Genomic DNA, 20405 nt, shown 5'->3' on the forward strand with positions numbered 1-20405 from the left:
ATAAATACACAATGATGCTATGATTTGCACTGTGCTCTCCAGGTTCAATCGGCTATGATCCTTTCCTCATTCCACATTTCTGCAGATGTTTTTTTTTTTTGCAGATTAGTTTTGACATCTACAAAATCACACACCACTTTAATAGGTAGTCTGGTGTAAATCAGTGATATTAGAACGTGCACAGGTATGGGATCCGTTATCCAGAAACCCATTATCCAGAAAGCTCCGAATTATGGAATTCCCGACTCCCATAGACTCCATTTTATCCAAATAATCCAAATTTTTAAAAATGATTTCCTTTTTCTCTGTAAAAATAAAACAGTACGATGTACTTGGTCCAGACTAAGATACAATGAATAATTATTGGAAACAAAGCCAGCCTATTGGGTTTATTTAAAGTTTACTTGATTATGGTTCATATGATTCACGAGTCCCGAGCATTCTGGATAACAGGTCCCATACCTGTAGAGTGATGTATGGTGACAACAGTTTGCCAAATGAAATTGATTGTGTCACATCAAAAAGCCACATTTTTAACTTATATGTGTGTTTAAATATTTACAATTTTAGTGTAACATAATAATGAACTCACCAGTTTTATGCTGTCTGAGGCAACTTTTCTGTACCTTGTATTTTTCATGTAAATAAATGAAAAATATATTTGAGTCAAGCTTAGGAAATAAAAAATGTCGACTCTGGCATATTTACAGCCCAGATTTACAACTTTTAAGATCTAAAAGGAGTAGACTTCTTTTAAGAGAAATAATATATTGCACAGCTCTGAGCAACTTAACTACAGAACTACAGCATGAATTAACCTATCACCTTTTGTATCTTGTAGGGAACAGTATTCAAGAAATATCTTAGAGCAAGAAAATCTCGGAAAGGTAAGCGAGTTTTTTTGCATGACCTTAGCTAAAAAATGTGACCGCATTTTATCATGGGATAATGTGTAGACAAAATGAATGTATTCTTTGTGTTAACAAAGTGCTTGAATAATAGACATTGGAAATGTATTTGCTTTAAAGGGCTTGTTAGTCTTCAAACACTTTTCTTCAGTTCAGTTGGTTTCAGATTGTTCACCTGAAATAAAGACTTTTTTCAGTTGCTTTTTATTTTCTGTTTGTGATTGTTTTTCTAATACTGAAGTGTAAAAGTTTTATTTTTCACCTTCTATAGCACCTTATAACCCATCTGTAGCTCCAGAACAATGCAAGGCAGTTCATGTGGACAGTGTATATTTCTTATGTAAACATTCATAAATGTTATAATGTTTTTGACCTGACACTATACTAGGCAAGCTAATCCTGCAGGTTTCAGGGACCATTTTCCTGGCATGGGGAGAGACATATGAATACACATATTTCTGTTTAGAAACTCCTGCTTTTTTATGCAGCACCAGGAAACCTCTGCTCTAAGACTATGCAGCAAGCCAAGAGAAATTAGTACAAATATTTTATTTAACATATATGATAAAGTATGTTTTTGTAACAGCTATGATTCATTTAAATTAATGGGTGCATTCCCCAAACAGGGTTGAACAAAAGATAAATACATAATATGTGGGAGATTTTTCTGTCTCTCTCTATTTATAGTAACCAGGGCTTTATCATAACCCGCAGCGGCAAGAGCAGAGCAGTACTCGCTGTACTAGTTTGATAATGTCTTTTCCCATGCCCTCTGTTGGATAAACCAACTTTCTTTTCCCAAGTTGTAAAACCATATGATTGTTCCATTAACCGCCCCTCCCCACTGTTCTCCCATGCAGACTGTGAGAATCCGGCATTGTGCTGGCTGCAGGGTAGGAAGCAAAGCTGTGTCGTCAATGAAACCCCGACTATGATTCATCAGGTGTAACATGAGCTTCCTCTTCTGTGTTTCATCTGAATAATGGAAAGTCACTCTCCATGGAAATGTTATTTGTACATACCAACTTTTTTAAGCATCCAATTATAAATCACACCTGTCTTTCACACATCAAGCCCAGTTTTCACCTTCTTAGAAAGGCGACCTCTTGTAGTTTTATTTATATAGGAATCTCCCTGCATTTTCCATAATATGCTACAGTGGCAGAAGATCTGCAGAGAGTGACTTCAGATTGGGATAGAGGGGCATGTGAATGAAAGCTACCCCCCAATAGTTATAGTGTAAAGGGATTTGTCTTATAATGGATATAATGTGGCACCCCCATTAATATCCACACAGGATGGTTTAGTATAACAGTGTCTATAATAGCTTCATGGTTTTGACACAGAGAAGAGAGCAAAGTGCACATTGATCATGTGATATTGTATATGGCCTTGGTGCGTGACTTTAATGAAAGCATGTGTTACTGAGCAATCACTGGCACATAAGGTTATGGAGGATTCGTGGCATAACATAACATGCATGTAACTGGTCCTAGACTGGCCATAACAATATTTGTAGGAATATCATATAAAAGCCGAAGATTTATGTAAATACTGCTTGATTACAGAATTAAAATGTGTCTTTGCTTCTTTAATAATTGGCAATTTGGGCATTATTACAAATAATTATTGTATGACCTCTTCCAGTGGTCAGATGGTTTCAATATTAGAATGTGAACAAATATAATATTTGATCTTTGATTTGAAAGTTACATGGCAAAAGTCTGAAGTGGGGAAAAAACTGTAAACTTTAAAAAATTACAAAACTACATGGTATTGCTTGTAATCCCAAAAATGTTCTTTTACATTTACACTTCATAGCCTATACTGTAGGAAGGGAACACACAATAAGCAGTAGCTCAGCAGTACAGTCTTATAAGGAACTGAGGATGAGGGAAAGGATACAAAATAATAGAATTATTCATGCAGATTAAGTTAGAGCTTCAACAGGGAACATTTACCTTAGAAGGTAGGAATGGTAACTCACGTGGTAAATATTAGTAGATTATAGGAGTCTTTTACTATAAGACAGGAGTGCAAAAATGGTGGGGGAGGCATGACAGTGTCTTCCCAACTAATTTACATGTCATTCAGATATGTTAGAGTGTGGAGAGGACTTAGGCCAAAATTGGGCCAGGCAGAGCAAACCTGCATCCCCTGACCCTGCACCTCATGCCAGAAATTTTTATCTGGAACAAGGTACAGACCACAGCCAGACCAGATGAAGAAGTGGTTGATGAACGCTTTCGTCCCTTAGTATTCTGGCCCCTTGCATTTTGCCATGGGAGAGGTGCAGTTGCTGCATTGGATGATCCAAAATTCCAGCTTTTTGCTGCCCCTGGTAACCTTTTGGGTGCTGTCGTCTGGTGCAAGACTCTTAACTTGCCTCATGGCAGCAGAGCCCTTCTTATAAGGTGGACATTCATTTGTAGAAAATGACCAGTTGAGCATTAGAATCTTGTGAGAACTATGTGTGTGTCAGTATTTACAGGCTGCAAGAGCTGTGTAGGTAGGTAGTTGTAGGTAAAGTTCAGGCACTTGTCAGAACAGTATTGGAGATTTGTTGTAGGTTTGTTACAAAGCAGAAAACTGTATTTTAGGAATACTAAGGTGATTTTTTTTAAATTCATTTTTGTAATGTTTTTTTTTTCCAACATCATTTTTACAATTGTTCTGTTCTAACAGGCGCTAAGAGAAAAGCAGAAGTTAGTGCGGGAAAGTCACGGGCCAAATATGAAACAAGTGAAGATGTGGCGTGACTTTGAAAAATTGATGGAGTGTAAGAAGTCCTGTTTTCAGAAACAGCAACAGGCATCAATCGGCCAAGTTATTCAAGGAGGAGGGGAAGACTTACTCATATTATAAAAGCACCCAACTTCTTTAAATGTATTATTATATATATATGTGTGTGTGTGTGTGTGTGTGTGTGCATGTATCATTGTTTTTTGCCAGTCCTGTGATCATTTATGTTAACCCAAGACAAATTCAAATGCAGGCAGTTCTTCTTCTGGTTAGAACAATAAACACAATTTTGTTTTTAATGAATAAAATGTAAAGCTCTGGCATGTTTGGTGCCTGAGGCTTTCCTGATAAGAGGTCTTTCTAAGAGCTGGTTTTCAGTTTGGTGCTATACAAGACACCAAACCTCAGACCTGGACTAAGGGTGTGGGTGGAGTGATGAGCAGGCTTTGGGGATGGGGTGGCATAGGGATTGTGTACAGGACTGGAGGGCCTGAACTAGTGGTAGGCAGACACAATAGGTACATGATTAGTACCCCCAGGCCCTAGGCTTGTGCCTTTTCTGCCAACCCCTAGCTCTGTTAGTAGGCACAAATACTAATTAAATGGCACTCTAATGGGCAGTGCACTGTGTTTTACTAGTGCAGATATCCCCAATGTTTTTTTTATAACGAGCCACACTGGAATGTAAAAAGAGTTTAGGAGCAACATAGGCATGAACATGTTCCTGGGGTTTCCTTTGTGGTGCCAAATAAGAGCTTTGGTTGGCTATTTGGTAGCCCTTATATGAACTGGCAGCCTACAGGCGGCTCTTTTTGGCTGTAAACCTGTTTTTATGCAGCAAAAATTTTCCTTCAAACCAGGAATTCAATAAATAAGCACCTGCTTTGAGGCCACTGGGAGCAATAGCCAAGGGGTTGGAGAGCAACATGTTGCTCACAAGCCAATGGCTGAGGACCACTGCTCTAGTGATTGCGTTTTTAAATTAGCCCTTATGGAATTTTAACAATGATGGACAAACTTCAGCCCTTCAAAATAACGTGGAAGTAAGACTTGCAGTTTTTACAACAGCTAGAAGTTTATACAGTAGGTTGCCCATTGATGGATTCACAGAAAATAAACATGCAAGGACATAGAACTGAACATTGCATTTCTTGGTGGTGCGTTGTTATGACTCTATCATGATGAATGCATTAAGTTTCAGAAGATACAGAGGGCAGATAAAGAGTCGCATGTATAATATTACATGCAATTTGTAACAAGAGCCTGCTTCCTGTCTGCACCGCTTCAACTTAAAAAAAAAGATTCTTTTGACAGTTTGATTTATTAGTTTAGCAGAAATGGATATCTAATCTGAAGCTTACTACCAAAAGTGTTTACTTAACATATTACATTTAATTTGGGGAAATACGGGTGACCAGTTTTATGTGTCATTTGAGTTTTTTTTTGTAAGGCAGCTAGACTGTATTTCTTCTTACATACCTATTTCTGGTTTTGTACCTGCATCTAATAGCCGGGGAGTAAAACGGTCTTCCAGTTCTTTTATATGGCCTTCTGCCTACCCATGGACTGTGGGGGGGGGGATGTTTGCAGCTGCTGAGTTTAGGGTTTATAAAGTTTCAACAGTTTCTAACTGTCAGACATTAGTTTTCTTGGTGACTAAAGACTGCACAGAGCTGATAGTTTGTGTCTCAATATTGCATGCCTCGCCCGCTACTGATACATAAATATATGACAAGTTACCTCTGAGTTCTTTGATCCAAATAGGAGCAGTAAGCCTTCAGCCTTGTGCACTTGTCTAGCCATAAAACTCTTAAAGGGGAAACGAACCCCCCTAGTGATACAAATCGCTACCCCCCTACCCTACAAAGCCCCCCCTCCCTGCTCCCCCCCCAGCCTAGGTGTTCACTCCTGTAATTGACCCTAATTCTTTACTTAACTCTCCTTGCAGAGTCAGAAAAGTGGTGCTCATGGGCACCATATTTCGGCTCTTCAGTTTTCTTGGGGTCTTCTTCCTTCCCTTCAGCAATTTCCGTCACTTTCTGCACATGTGCAGCTGTCACAAACTGGAAGACTGCTCCAACTGCACATGCGCCAATATACTGCTCACTTCCAAAGAAGACCAAAGATGGCGCAGTGAGCTTCACTGTGCTGACTCTGCATGGAGAGTTAAGTAAAGAATTAGGGGCAATTACAGGAGTTAACACCTAGGCTGGGGGGAGCAGGGGGGTGCTATGTAGGGTAGGGGGTAACAATTTTTAATAGCAGGGGGTTTAGTTCTCCTTAAGGGTAAGGACACACAAGGAGATTCAGGGAGATTTTGTCGCCTGGCTACTAATCGCCTCGTTTTTTGAGCAACTATCTCCCTGAACTGCCTCAGCGTTTTTCCCCATAGGCTACAATGAAAAGTTGCCTGCGTTAATGCACACACGGCGATGCGTTTTCAATAGTTGCCCAAAGTTGCCTCAGTGAGGCAATTTTAGGCAACTATTGAAAACGCATCGCCGTGTGTGCATTAATGCAGGCAACTTTTCATTGTAGCCTATGGGGAAAAACGCTGAGGCAGTTCAGGGAGATAGTTGCTCAAAAGACGAGGCGATTAGTAGCCAGGCGACAAAATCTCCCTGAATCTCCTCGTGTGTCCTTACCCTTAAGTGACTTCTAATATGTGTCTGTTTACAATAATAGCTTCATTATCTCTTTTAAAATATGTAGCAGTATGCATAAGGAAACATAAATGCTTTGAGTACGTGTATGTTATACACACAGATCTGGGGGTTCTAAGGCTTATTTAAACACCTGCAAAACCCAACGTTAAATGATTCTCTGAGTACCATGACCCCCTTTAATGCTCTGTTCGTATTGCTTATGAGATGTTTACCATATGCAGTAGTGCAAACAGTGCTTTATATCTTGTATAAAATAGTCTGAGACGTGAATGTGTATTCTTTGATATATCTTCAACCTCTGTTTTGCAATACACCCATTCATTGAAAACCATTATAAAGACCACCACTTAAAAAAAAAACCTCGTACACGATATTTAACTGAGGATGTTAAAAGCTGCCATTCCTAGGATACATGCAGGAGCTTCACACCTGTTCTGATTGTTAAGTAAGTAGTGTGTTTATTGCAGGAAAGTATTTCATATGACTGGGAAGCATAATTATGACGCCCATAAAGGTCCACACGTGGCTTTCCTAGTTTCCAATGAGGTAGAGTACTAAATATTCTCAAGAATTGATGCTTCATACACAAGCATGGAAACATGAGAGAAAAAGTTTAGAGGAGAACAAACGCTTCATTAGGCTGAACAAGCTACTTCTGTACTAGCCATTCAGCAGTAAAGATTCATGGCTTCAAAGATCCCCCCAGTAGCTCCCCAATTTCTTTTATGCTGATTCGAAGCATAGTAACAACTCATTGCTTTTTCATACATTGTATCACTGTACCACATTATAATTGCTAATAAGACTGCTAGCACATCACTTTTCAACTACTTATTACCCTTCTAAGATAGCAGACCAGATTTTACCTTTAGATTTTGGGCTCATATAACTTTCTCAAACTACATCAGCTAGGGCCACAGAAGACAAATGCTGACTTGGATGCAAATTAACTGAGAGCAGGTGATAGGCCTGTTACTGTAAGTGACCAGATGAGTGGGAATTAAACCTGGAAAAATATAAGTAAATTGTTATGTTAGGCATAGCATTTTACATCACTTTTATTCACAGATGTGCCTATTTGTTAGTGGGGTACGGTAATAAATCATGATAATGCCCCCTTACATACATGTTTATGAATAGTCTAATGATTTGCTTTAATTTGTTACCTACTTTGTCTGTTTTGCAAAGTTTCAGAACAGACTATAAAACAGGCATTTGCATCAAACAACACCTACATTTGTCTTATGGAGCCAACAACAAACAGTGTAACATCAAGAGAACTGGCATTCAGCAAAACATAGAATGCACCCCACTTCTATTCCACCCCATAGATCAACAAACCAACCACACTTTCACATTAAAAGGAAATAGTTGTTATATAAATGTAAATATATATTTAAACAGCACATACAGCAGTAACCCAGAAAGCTTGCCCTCTATTCATCTACTGAAACTATTAGCTTGAAACTTGAGCTTTAATCCCTGACCAATTTCTATTCGGTATAGTTGGATCTGGTAAAGCTTTTCTATCTTGTGATCAGATTGTGTTTGCAGGGAACTCAGCCATGGAGTTAAATGTCTTCCAGATTTCTCATCAGTGACGCTGATAGGGGCTCTCATCCTCCAACTCTCTGGACAAAAAAGGGCACAAAGGCAGAAAATAGGATTGAAATATCGAAAATCTCTCCCTGAAATCAAACTGGTGTTTAGTAGAAACCTACATAGACAAAGTCAAGTGTTTGTGAGTTTCATTTTCATTACTAAAAACAACTGTTTGACAGATAATTATCATCATATTCTAATTTTACTTTGTTTTTCATTTTCTCGCTTTTTGAATGTTCTTGTAATTGATACTATTCATTTATTTTTTTTCACTGAAACACTCTTGGCATGTTGGGTACAATGTTCCCTCTAAGATGTGCTCACATAAATTTTGAGGGCAGTGCACAGAACAAATTGTGGTGCGCACAAAGAATTTTGTGTGAAAATACAAACTTTTGTATTAATTCTGACCCGAGCACACCGTTTTAAATAACTGCACATGCGAGTTTAAAATGTGTGCACAAAATAATTTTTTTGCGTACATAGCTGAGAAGGAATTAGAGGGGGCATTGGTTGGGTAGCTTATAGATATCTTTATTCAGTAAGTATGGCAGCTGTTTGAACTCTGTATGTAATAGTGGGCAAAAGCAAGGGTATGAGCAAGTTAAATGTGTACTTCATTGCATCCACTGTAATAAATCCAGTTTAGTTACAAATTGTCTTGCCAGAAGATGTTAAATGAAAATTGTAATAAGTATAGTAAATCTGAAGGAATGCTATATATTACATTACTTATGAATATAATTATACATATGGCTTGGCCCCCATTGCACATGTTTATAACATATTCAGCATTGTATGTTTTCCAACTAGTAAACAACTAATTCCTAAATCTGCACTTGTGTTTATTACTCTATTACCTGTATTACCAGTTGGCTACCAGAAAGTGACATTAGGGGGCATGTGAGGAAGGGCAGAGGAGAAGAACATTTAGGAAATCAGATCTCAAAGTGCTACCAGAATTGCTGTACCAGACCTGCTGTACAAGACCTTACTTGCAACGTGACTGTACAAACTACTAAACCAATATTTGCTGCTACAATCCACTCTTGGATGACTAACTTTTTTCAGTGTCCCCATTAGCTCACAACAAGGTTACAGATATATTAAAACAGTGATCAACCACTCTTCCAAGATACATCACGCACTGTTCCAGGAATATCTAAGACAGTAAAAAAAAAGTTTATCCTAACTCTCTCCTCAACTGACCTTCAAGCTGGTCTTTCACATCTATCCAGGAGAGCAAATAAACTTTATCCCCAAATACTACCTTCAGGCTGAGCTAGGCCAATGTCCCAAGCGCCTCAAACAGGGCTGGATGTACATAGTGGGCCCCCCTAGGCCCGCTGCCATTTGAACCCCCCACCCCCTCTCTTTTATTCACCAAATTTTCATCGGGACCAGAGCAGTGAGTCCCGATCTCCTGCACATCCTCAGTTTTTCTGAACCAATGTGGGTGTGGTTGGGCAGCATGCTGCCCCCCTATAATCCTGCTGCCCTAGGCCCGGACCTTGGTGGCCTTTCCACAAATCCGGGCCTGTCCTCAGGACTGCCAGGCCCACATTCTGGAAATTACTGCTCTATACTCTCAATACCTACACAAGGCAGCAAGTTTACTGGAGGCACATAGCCCCTCATAAGATTTTACTTACCACTTAAATCTTGTGGTCTTGTTATTTATACATTTTCAATCCAATTAGCTGATGGCATTAAGTGACATTTTATTTGACGTTATATTTAATGTATGTTTGTCAACAGAATATCTGGCAATAAGTGAGGGTTTCATTTCACAATTATAACCAGCAACTGACAGAATATCATTATATTTCTATGTTACGTCACTAGAATTCTATTCAAAGGTGAAACATCTTAATTCATTCATGAGACTCCCTGGCAGGGGAATGTGCAGGTATGAAATAGTGTTCCCTATACAAACAAAGCTACAGAAAAGAAAACAAAGTTCTATCCACGTGTTAATGTTAACATGACACAAGGGGGCAAATTTACTTATGGTCGAATATCGAAGGTTAATTAACCCTCGATATTCGACTGCCGAATGGAAATCCTTCGACTGTGATGATAAAACACCAGGTATTGTCATGGATTGCAACACATTATAGTCAATAGGAATGGCACGGGTGTGGCACATGGTTTCAGTTGTTGTTCCAAGATCTAGAGATTTTCTGATCCTGTTGAGAAAAGTTTTGGAGACAAAACCATTGTGTCCGGAATTCCTTACAAAGGTCGGCTTTGCAGCGATAATTCCAGTATTTCCTTAAAAATAAACTGCTCCTATATTCTGGGTGCAGGGAAAAAATGTGAAGGAGCCAAGCTATGATGCTGGATGCCAGTTTAGCCAGTGATGTTTGAAGTGCACATTGAAACTATGATTAACCGAAATAAACATCTTCCAGATTTGGCAGAAAATACAAAGTGTGACGCTTAAACAGCCAATCGGGGCATAATAGTTGAGAACTGGCAAGAGACTGGAACTCATTCCTCGTGGAGCTAGAGGTGGTGCTGCAGGATAATATGCCTTGTTAAATGTCTCTTAAATGTACACACTTATTATGTACCCTCTCGGCTGAAGCCATTTCTAAGTAATATACTGTATGAATGTATATATCTATAGAGCAATACATTAATAACAAGGGGAACGACAGTGCGACAAATACATAATAAATACAATGTAGTGTAGTAACTGTAGTTCCAAAATTGTACAAAGCTCTTTGTGTTAAGCCCATTTACAGACACATATAGAAGGGTCATAATGGCAATTCCCAAAATTGACATGTTTGTATCAGTACCATGCTACTGATGTATATCTGTATAGACCAGCTATATATGGGACAATCCTCATAACTATCCAGCCAATTGGCCGTTGGCTGACCGATACCATACAAGGGACCATTCACTACATGGCCATCTTTCTTTTATTCCATTGCTGGAATCCAGTCATACCGTCTGATTACTTGGATACAGTGTCAGTCCTTAGATTGTTACAACTGAGAAGCCCTTTAAGTAAGGATTGCTGTTGCCTATGAGGGTGCATGTAAAGGCACAGAGGTATATTTTAGTAATTACTCTACACTGATTTGACCCAGCATGTAGAAGGCCAAAGGCAAACCTCACCAGACCCTGGCAACCTCACCAAACATGTATTTTATATGTAAATATAAAAACACTACAAAAAAATGTACAGTCCATCCTGGATTGCTGTTAAACATGGTTGTAGAGATGAGGGGGAGGTAGGGTACCCTTCTCTTATGTGATCGTAGGAGGGGAGCAGTTGGATGTCTGATGCCTAGACACTGGAATAAACTTTCCAAAGGATTTACTATGCTAAGTCTTGTAACTAGAAGTTAATGGGCCCCACAGTCAGGCCCGGACTGGCAATCTGTGGCTTCTGGCAAATTCCAGAGGGGCTGCTATAAGGTGCCATAGAAGTCAGTATTTATTGGGCTGTTTGGGCTTCTGTGTAAATGAAATGGAAGGGCCTATTTTGATTCTCAGTCCGGACCTGCCCACAGCAACATTATTTGTGAATAAGGCATTTTTCATTACATATATTGAAACTAGTTAGCAATTAATGCCCCATATTTCCCTTTATTTCCTTTTCATGGTTATTTGGTTGTCATGGTAATACAGGAAACCAATCTAAATATTTCCTGGGAAATCTTTTACTATGGAAACTTTTGCATCCTTTAACCTAATACTAATTTTGCCCCCTGGGCAAAATGATACATAAAGAAGAGAATATGTACAGAAGAGACACAAGCAGAGGTTGTCAGCTGTTAAAAATCCATACATTATTATACTGGTACACATTTATTTATTATGACAAAGAGGTGGCTGTCTCAAACTTACAACCCCTGCCTTTTCATCTATATCACCTGTTTATGGGGGATTTTGAATAATATGGCAATCCGATTTACAGTGCTTTAGGTCAAGTATCAGATTTTAAGTATGACCCGGAAAGAACTGCACAAGAGGGCCAAGAACTCTTTGCATTGACATATTCATGTGTTACAAATAAATTGAGGTGAGAACTGTCCCCGATAGGTCACCAATGAGATCTTTCTAATTATTATGCTAAATGTATTTATCCTCTTGGGGGAGTATAAAACTCATTGTTTCTGTGTTTTCTTTAGTCCTCATTGTTGAACGGAAATTATGATCCAGCTAATTAAATTATAATTCCATCTATTAAAGTCAGAACAGCTATTAGAAGTAATGGAGACTTGCAGGAGCTGAATACGTGAGTACGTGCAAATGGTAGTTCAGGGCAATTAACTAACAACAATGTGCAATTGTGATGCAACCAACATTTGTTCTGGGAAATCATAAAGCACTCTTTGTTGTTTTGCTTGCCAAAAAGAACCTGCACTGGTTTAATATATATTATATAAAATAACTAAAATACAGCATTTTTACACCTTACTTTATTGGTGTAAATGGAAACACAAAGCCCGTTTACAACTTCTGCAATCAGAAAGAACTTATATAAACAATAAGAAAGATAATTAATATTATTTGTTCTATGCCAGAGTAACAGCCTAAGACCATAGACACATGGGGCAAATTTAGTAAAGGGCGAAGTGACTAACGCCAGCGAAAATTCGCCAGTGTGACGTCATTTCGGGACTTCGCCGATTTACTAACGGGCGGCAGCGTAAATTCACTAGCGAAGGGGATAGACTGTAGCACTACTTTGCACTCTAACGCCAGTCAAATTTTCGCTCTGGTGAATGGTCGTAACTACACAAATTCACTAAGATGCGGATTTTAATGAATGTTACCTCTTGCACCAGACTTGCCTTCGCCACCTCAGACCAGGCGAAGTGCAATAGACTAGAAAGGAGTTCCTCAAAAAAATTTGAAAATTTTTCTAAGTCCCAAAAAACACTGGGGACTTTTCCGTTTTTCAGGATGATAGGCTACAAAAGATACAAAAAATTTTTAGGGTACCCAGCTTCCTCCCTACATTTCCTTACATATGGCACTTAAACTATACACTGGGCACATGTGTAGAGCATTATAACAACTCTATTTACTTTAAGTTTACCGGGCTTGTGTAGTGTAATGTATTTGCTGCAACATATATGTCCATTGACATGCAAATTAGGCAACACTAGCGCAACTTCGCCATCGTTCGGTGCCCTGGACGCAACTTTGCATTTTAGTGAATTGGTGTTGTCCTGGCAAATTTTCACCTGGCGAAGTGTGGCGATGTGAGTGAATGCCGTCATGGCGAATTTCCGGAGGTTAGTGAATTTGCCTCATGGATTGAGTAAAGAGATTTACTATTTTAAACGCAAATACATATATTAGCACATATAAATGCAATGGGCTTGAATGATAGGCTGTTATGCAGTTCTCAAGGAAAACATAGGGGCCAATTTGTTACGTTTTGGATTTTTTCACTATTTGAGAATAAACACAATATAAAAAATGAATATAATCAAGAATATTGTTTGGATTCCGAACCTTGAATAGTTGAGATTTATTTTTAAAAAAAAGTGACGATTCTCCAGAACACACAAGTAAAAGTTAGTGAGGTTTACTTAGAAGCTAATGGGAATTTTTTGCCTCATTGACAATGAATAAAACAATGTGATTCTCACTGGTGTGTGAATTTTTTTCTGCCAAAAATATGCACATGGGAATATTTTGCTTATTTCGTAAATAAGCTAATGTGCAAGGGAAAAGTTTTGTGACCTTTGTTGTCCCCCCCCCCTTTTTTTTTTTTTTTGCCGTTCATTGGGTTTTTTTTCTCAACCTCAAAAATAGGCCTCCAAGTGTGAGCTATTATTGAGAGATATCTAGATTCATAAGTAAATGTGTGTTTTATATATATATAAAACATATATATATATATAAAATATGTATATAATGTTATAAATATGTTATAAAATATTTCTATATGATTTAATAGGGCTGCAAGCAATAACTGGAAACACCAATGAGATATGTTTAATTATGGAATTAAATGTATTTATCCTGTATGATTTAAACTGAGCTGCAAGCCCCTATATTAAATTTATGGGGCCAATTTAGTAAACAAGTTTTTTTGGGTTCGGATTTTTGTTGCCAAAAACCTGAAAAAGTAGTTGGGAAAAAGTGTGACTTTTTTGGGGATTTATAATGAGTCATCCCCGGTATGGCAAGTTCTGCACTCAAATTGCATCTGATGAATTCTATTGCTTCATTATACATTTTACAAAGGGACTAAGTTTTACCTGCAACTTACTTGCTGCTTTCAAAGTAAAACTCCCAAACTTGGCTGCCCTTTTATTAGACACCAGTGGGATCACCTTACTATAGTTGGGAAGGGTGGGAGCTACAACATGGAGCTGGTCACTGCTCCTGTATAACTATAACAAACAAGGGAAAGTTGTGCTCACCACTATTTTTTAAAACCATTAGGCGGGGGTGCAATGAGGCTGGACAAACAATCCCTGTTTTGTATAAAGGGTAAGGCATTTGTAGCAGCTTAAGGCACAAAATGTTTCAATGTCCTTAATATATTGATTATGGGTTGAGTGCAGAGGATCTCTTGTATTTGTGTAAGCGAATTTGCGCCTGACAAAGTTGCGTGTGGCGAAGCCTTCCAAGGCAACAATTTGCCCTTTAGTGAATTTGCCCCCATGTCTAACAACAGGTTCCCGCCTTTATCTTCTAAGTGAGAATGATTCATGTTTATAAATGGTCCCTCAGGAGAGTTCTGGGTAGTGGCATTGCCCATTGAGTTCAGTGAAACACAATTAAGGAGAACACAGGGAGGTCCATTTATTAACAGTCTAATTTTAGTGGTTTTACAGGTTTTAGGAACCTTGAATAAACTCACTTTCTCTAAAACCATGAATGCCATGTAATTTATTGAAAGATCTGAATATAAAAAGTACAAGCAAAACATTGCTGAAAAAAGATGCGCTAAAAACCTCATACATAAAAAAATGGAAGGTTTTTGGACAGTTACTAGCAACAAGATTCAGAAAACCTAGAAAATTCCGAATTGTTTAAAAATGGGAAGAGTGCAGTTCTCACTGACAGCTTTTATTTGCCAAATTTTTGTGGTTTTTACGCAAAATCTTGAATTTCTAGTGTTTTAGTGAATCACAGATATTTGTGTAAAGAAATAGAAATTTGCTAGCTATTGTAATTTATTTGTATTATTCAATAGCACAATAGCATGAAGTGGTACCGTAGAGTGCAACACCTGATAGGAAAGGCTTTTTGTACAGTAAGGGGCCGATTCACTAAGCTCGAGTGAAGGATTCGAATTAAAAAAATTCGAATTTCGAAGTATTTTTTAGGTACTTCGACCATCGAATTGGTTAAATTCGTTCGAATACGAACGAAATCGAACGAATCGAACGAAAAATCGTTCGACTATTCGACCATTCGATAGTCAAAGTACTTTCCCTTTAAAAAAAACTTCGACCCCCTACTTCGGCAGGTAAAACCTACCGAAGTCAATGTTAGCCTATGGGGAAGGTCCCCATAGGTTTGCTAACCTTTTTTTGATCGAAGGATTTTCCTTCGATCGTTGGATTAAAATCCTTCGATCGATCGAACGAACGTTTAGCGCTAAATCCTTCGACTTCGATATTCGAAGTCGAAGGATTTCAATTCGAGGGTCGAATTTCGAAGTATTTTTTACTTCGAAATTCGACCCTTAGTGAATCTGCCCCTTAGTATTAATCAAATCAAAAATTCGAATTTCAAGGTATTTTTTTGTGTACTTCGAATAAGGAATAGTCCAAATTTGATTCGAATTTGAAAAAAATTTGAATATCAAAATGTATCATGTACTGTCTTTTTCAAAATTAATCTTCGACCATTTGCAATCTAAAACCTGCTGAATTGCTGTTTTAGCCTATGAGGGACCTCCTAGAACCTATTTGGAGTCAATTGGTGGACTTTGAAAAATCAATGTTTTTTTGGGGAAAAACTTTGAATCAAATTTGATCAAATGCGCTATCCATTAGATTCATCTGATTCGAATTCGGCCAAATACGGACCTATTCAATCGAAAACAGACCTATTCGACCAAAAAAAAAACTTTGACTTTATTTTGGTTGGTCTTTTTGAATTTGAATTTCGAAGTTTTTTCAATTTGAAATTCGACCATTGATAAATATGCCCCTTAGTGTTGGAACTGGCCCACTTGGATATCAGGAAAACTCCCAATGGGTTCAGGTGTCAGTGGGCCCTCATGCCGCTGAGCATTTGGCCTATTTCATGGCCATTCCCAATTTCTATGAGAACAACGAGCCAAATAGATGAAATAATAGATTTTAGTAAGTAAAGAAAACAGACTATGAGAATAGAGGTTGAGTGAGGGGAGGAAGAATAATAGTACTGAGAGTGGGCCCCTGATCTAAGGTTTTTGGGTGGGCCCCTGGTGTCCCAGTCCAACACTGGCTACATGTTGTGCAAATCAATTAATCAATCAATATTAAACCTAAGGGGGTTATTTACTAAACTCCGAATGCCAAAAACCCAAAAACATTGTGTTTGTTTAGTATAAAACCCGAATTTTTCTGAATTTATTGTACCCAGAGGATGTAAAAAGTCTGAATCTGAAAATCTGGCATTTTAGACATGCCAAGGTTGCATATAAGTCAGTGGGAGAAGTCCCAAAGCTTTTTTGATCTGCTCTGGGTTGCGTGCAATAATCCGAAGTGTTCGGGCAAAAATCCGAAAAACCTGAGTTTTCAGGGTGAAAATTTCTCATAAATTTGTATTTTTCACGATTTTTCAGATTTTTTCCCGTAAACTAAATTTTAGGGAAAGTGTATTAATAAATAAGCTGAAAAAACCTGTGCGGATTTGGTCAGAGTTTTTTTCAGAAAATATTGAGATAAATTCAGACTTTAATAAATAACCCCCTAAATGTTTAGGGCAGTATAAAACACAGTCTTCTCAGCGAGAACAAGGGCAAATAGAAACAGCAGAAATCAATGGCAGCCTATTCCTATTTTACGCAATAGGAATCAAAGAACCTATGGCACATCACAACAAGTGGGGCACGGGAAAGAATGAATCTGGTTTAAAGGGAATGGAAAGAAGTTACAAAGTTATGAATGTTCTTTGTTAATAAGGCTCAGGTGCATGGATGGGCCAATTTACACAAAATATTGATTAATGACATTTATATTTTGTGTTTTGCAATTTTCCAACTTGGACATTTAACTTAATTAATCTTTTGGAGAAATTAGATTATTGCACTTGCAGCCAGACAGCAGTTGGGAAGTCAGACAAAAAAGATCACTATTAGAGGACCTGGAAAGAAACATAAGCAATTAAAAACAATCTTTAAATTAAAACAGAGTAGTCTAGTTTTTTACATTGCCAGGGTCAGTGACATCCGCAACTTGACAGGATTTACAGTTCCAGGCTGGAAAGAGAATAGAAAGGCTAGTAATGCAAAAACCATAAAAAACAAGTAATTAGGATCAATTGAAAAGTTACCTAGAATTGCCTTTTCTCTGTAATAATAAATCAGTACCTTGTACAGGTATGGGATCTGTTATCTGGAAACCAGTTATCCAGAAAGCTCCGAATTAGGGAAAGGCCGTCTCCCACAGACTCCATTTTATCCAAATAACCCAATTTTTTAATTTAATAATTTAATTTTTAATAATAAAACAGTAGCTTGTACTTGATCCAAGCAAAGATATAATTAATCCTTATTGGAAGCAAAACCAGCCTATTGGGTTTATTTCATGTTTAAATGATTTTCTAGTAGACTTATGGTATAAAGATCTAAGTTACAAAATGATCCGTTATCCGGAAAGCACCAGGTCCCGAGCATTCTGGATAACAGGTCCCATACCTGTACTTCATCCTAACTAACCAGCATTTATTTATATTGGTGGCAAAGCAATTCTGTTGGGTTTATTCAATGTTTAAATGATTTTATCAGACTTAAGGTACAGAGATTCAAATTACAGAAGAGATCCTTTATCAGGAAACCCTAGTTTTGTTGGTTCTATCAGTTATTTTGGCTGTGTTAGACAAAAATTCCCAGGTAGCAGGGTAGTAAATGGAAAGGAGAATTTCAGATATACAGTATCTGAACCTGCTCTTTGCTCTGATCCTAAATGTACATCTAGAATCCCTGCCATGAAGCAAAAATTAGCACTGCTGTCTTCTGCAAGAGAACCAGGAAAATTTCCTTAGTACCAGGAAATACATCATTCCCATATAAATACAAATAGTAACTTTTCAGAAAAAAATACAATATAATGCTTTCCAAACCATTCAGTGTAATATTGTTGATTGTTGTAGTGATGTGTGGGTTGACAAATTCTCGACCCACACCCGACCCTAACTCGACCCTGCATTACCAGCACCCAGCCCGATGCTCCGTGTCTTCTTATATATCTGCACTTGCCCCCATCTCTGACATCACTGAGGGGGCAGGGCTGGCGTTTGTCTATAAATAGACACCCCCAAATGTGAAAGTGGGCACAGTTAGGTCAGGGGCAGCAGGAAGCACTCAGCCTCAGTTGTTGCTAGAGTTTGTGCAAGAGTTAGCCAGAACCCGTTGGTCCTGCTGGCTTCAGGCTGGCTAGCACATCACTGGTTTACAGGTATAATTTTAGTCTACACACTATATCTCGTATGTAATTTGCACTTTTATCTACATCATTTTCTGTTTGCTTCTAGTTTTCCAAGAATATTTGTACCTGCAGGTAATTATAGAAGGTTGCCAGACCCTTTTATGCCTGACATTTACGTATATGTGTACTTGTGTAGGGCAGGGCTAAAATATATATCCAGTGTCGGACTGGCCCATCGGGATACCAGGAAAACTCCAGGTGTCAGTGGGCCTCTTGCTTCTAACTATTTGGCCTATTTCATGCTCATTCCCTATTCCTTAGGCTTAATAATGGAAGAATAGAGTATAGTAAGTAGATATAAAAGACTAGAAGAATAAAGAGAGAGTGAATAGAGGAGAAATACTATTTGGAAAGTGGGCTCATGGTGTAAGGTTTTCTGGTGGGCCCCTGGCATCCCAGTCCGACACTGTATATATCAATAATATGGTGGCAAAGAGTAAGTAAATATATTACTTCCTCTCTAAGAATTCTCTGACTGGTGCTCAACATATAAATGTCTATTTAAACTTTTGTACTTCATGTTGTTAGTCTATGTGAACAAAAAAGGTACAATCAAGCATCTTTAAGTGACAGAAAATAAAAGGACAGTGTGTCCACCTGTGGCCTCAGGTCTAGAACAGTGGACAAAAACCACAGTCTTAGGGGCTGAGAAATCAACACTCATATCTTTTTATTTTTTCCTGCTTGAGTCAAACTTTTTTGAGCAGAAAATTGAGCATTTAAATAAAGATGTTAAAAACACAAATTTTTGAATTTTTAAATGAAAAAAAAAAAGAAGTCAAAGAGATCTTTCCTTAGCCAATTGTAAAATATTTCCTTGAAAACAGAATTCGAGGCTTTGGTTTTTTGAACTTTTTTTTTTGCATTCACAAAAAACTAAACTATGTTTTAGAGGTTTTTTGTTTTTCCCACAAATGTATTTAATCATGTTTTTTTAATATTTTTTAATAAATAAGAAAATATTCTTGCTTTTTTAAAATGGGAATTTATTTGTGGTAGAAAAAACCTCTAAAATTACACAAATATGAATTTTGATATATAACTCCATTTGCAGTGTGGTCTCTCCGATATTCCCACATTAAAGTGAGCGATATCGGGCTGACCCGATCGTGGGCCCTAGGGCCCAATGATCGGATCAGAATGGAGGCCAAACTGGTGTTCAGATCGCGGGACCTCATCAACGAAAAGATGCGGCCGCATTCCGACGGATTTTTTTAACCTGCCCGATCGGCATCTGGCCGATATCGATGGGAAAAGCCCGTTGGAGGGCTCTACAAACGGGCCGATAAGCTGCCAGATCAGAAGCTTTTATCGGCCCGTGTATGGGGGCCTTAAGAGTATAATTAGAAGTGATTCCTTTTTTTCTGTAATAATAAAACAGTACCTTGTACTTAATCCTAACTAAGATATGATTAATTCTTATCAACCCCATTCTATTTTTTATTTATTTAAATGTTTAAATGATTTTCTAGTAGTTTGAAGATCCAAATGACAGAAGGATCCCTTATCCAGAAAACCCCAGATCGCAAGCATTCCAGTCCCATACCGGTAGTATATAACTGTATATTTTATTCCATAGCAAATGATAAAACTACATGACTTCCTTTTCCCCTGGCAGAATCCACGATTTGCTCAAAAGATTTGGCCTATTAAGATTTTTTAATTGGAATTAAGTATCTGCTAGCACACATTGCTTAACCTCTCTCTTCATCTCACAGTGTTCTGCAATGCAGTACGGAGAAAAATGTCATTCATTTCATTGTTTATACATTCCACTAAGCACTCATGGAAAACAGGAGAATGTGATACGTTCCACTGCTTGCACATTACACGTGCCAATAAATAATGTTGCCTTT

At 38.0% G+C, this 20405-nt stretch overlaps 1 protein-coding gene across 3 annotated transcripts in view; it reads left to right on the forward strand.

Moving 5' to 3' along the window:
- The window catches only part of ift81.S (intraflagellar transport 81 S homeolog), a 56927-nt gene extending 52463 nt beyond the window's left edge, over window positions 1-4464 (forward strand). For 2 of the 3 annotated variants that reach the window (XM_018244202.2, XM_018244203.2), the window contains exons 18-19: window positions 842-887; window positions 3594-4464. In XM_018244202.2, coding sequence (XP_018099691.1) covers window positions 842-887; window positions 3594-3773 — 226 coding nt within the window. In that variant the 3' untranslated portion in view covers window positions 3774-4464. Of the gene's footprint in view, window positions 1-841; window positions 888-1768 lie in introns of all 3 variants that reach the window. The other variant, XM_041580373.1, reaches the window with a different exon arrangement.
- The last annotated feature ends 15941 nt before the right edge of the window (window positions 4465-20405 follow it).

This window comes from Xenopus laevis, chromosome 1S (assembly GCF_017654675.1).
Source record: "Xenopus laevis strain J_2021 chromosome 1S, Xenopus_laevis_v10.1, whole genome shotgun sequence".
In the NCBI taxonomy this organism is placed as follows: domain Eukaryota; kingdom Metazoa; phylum Chordata; class Amphibia; order Anura; family Pipidae; genus Xenopus; species Xenopus laevis.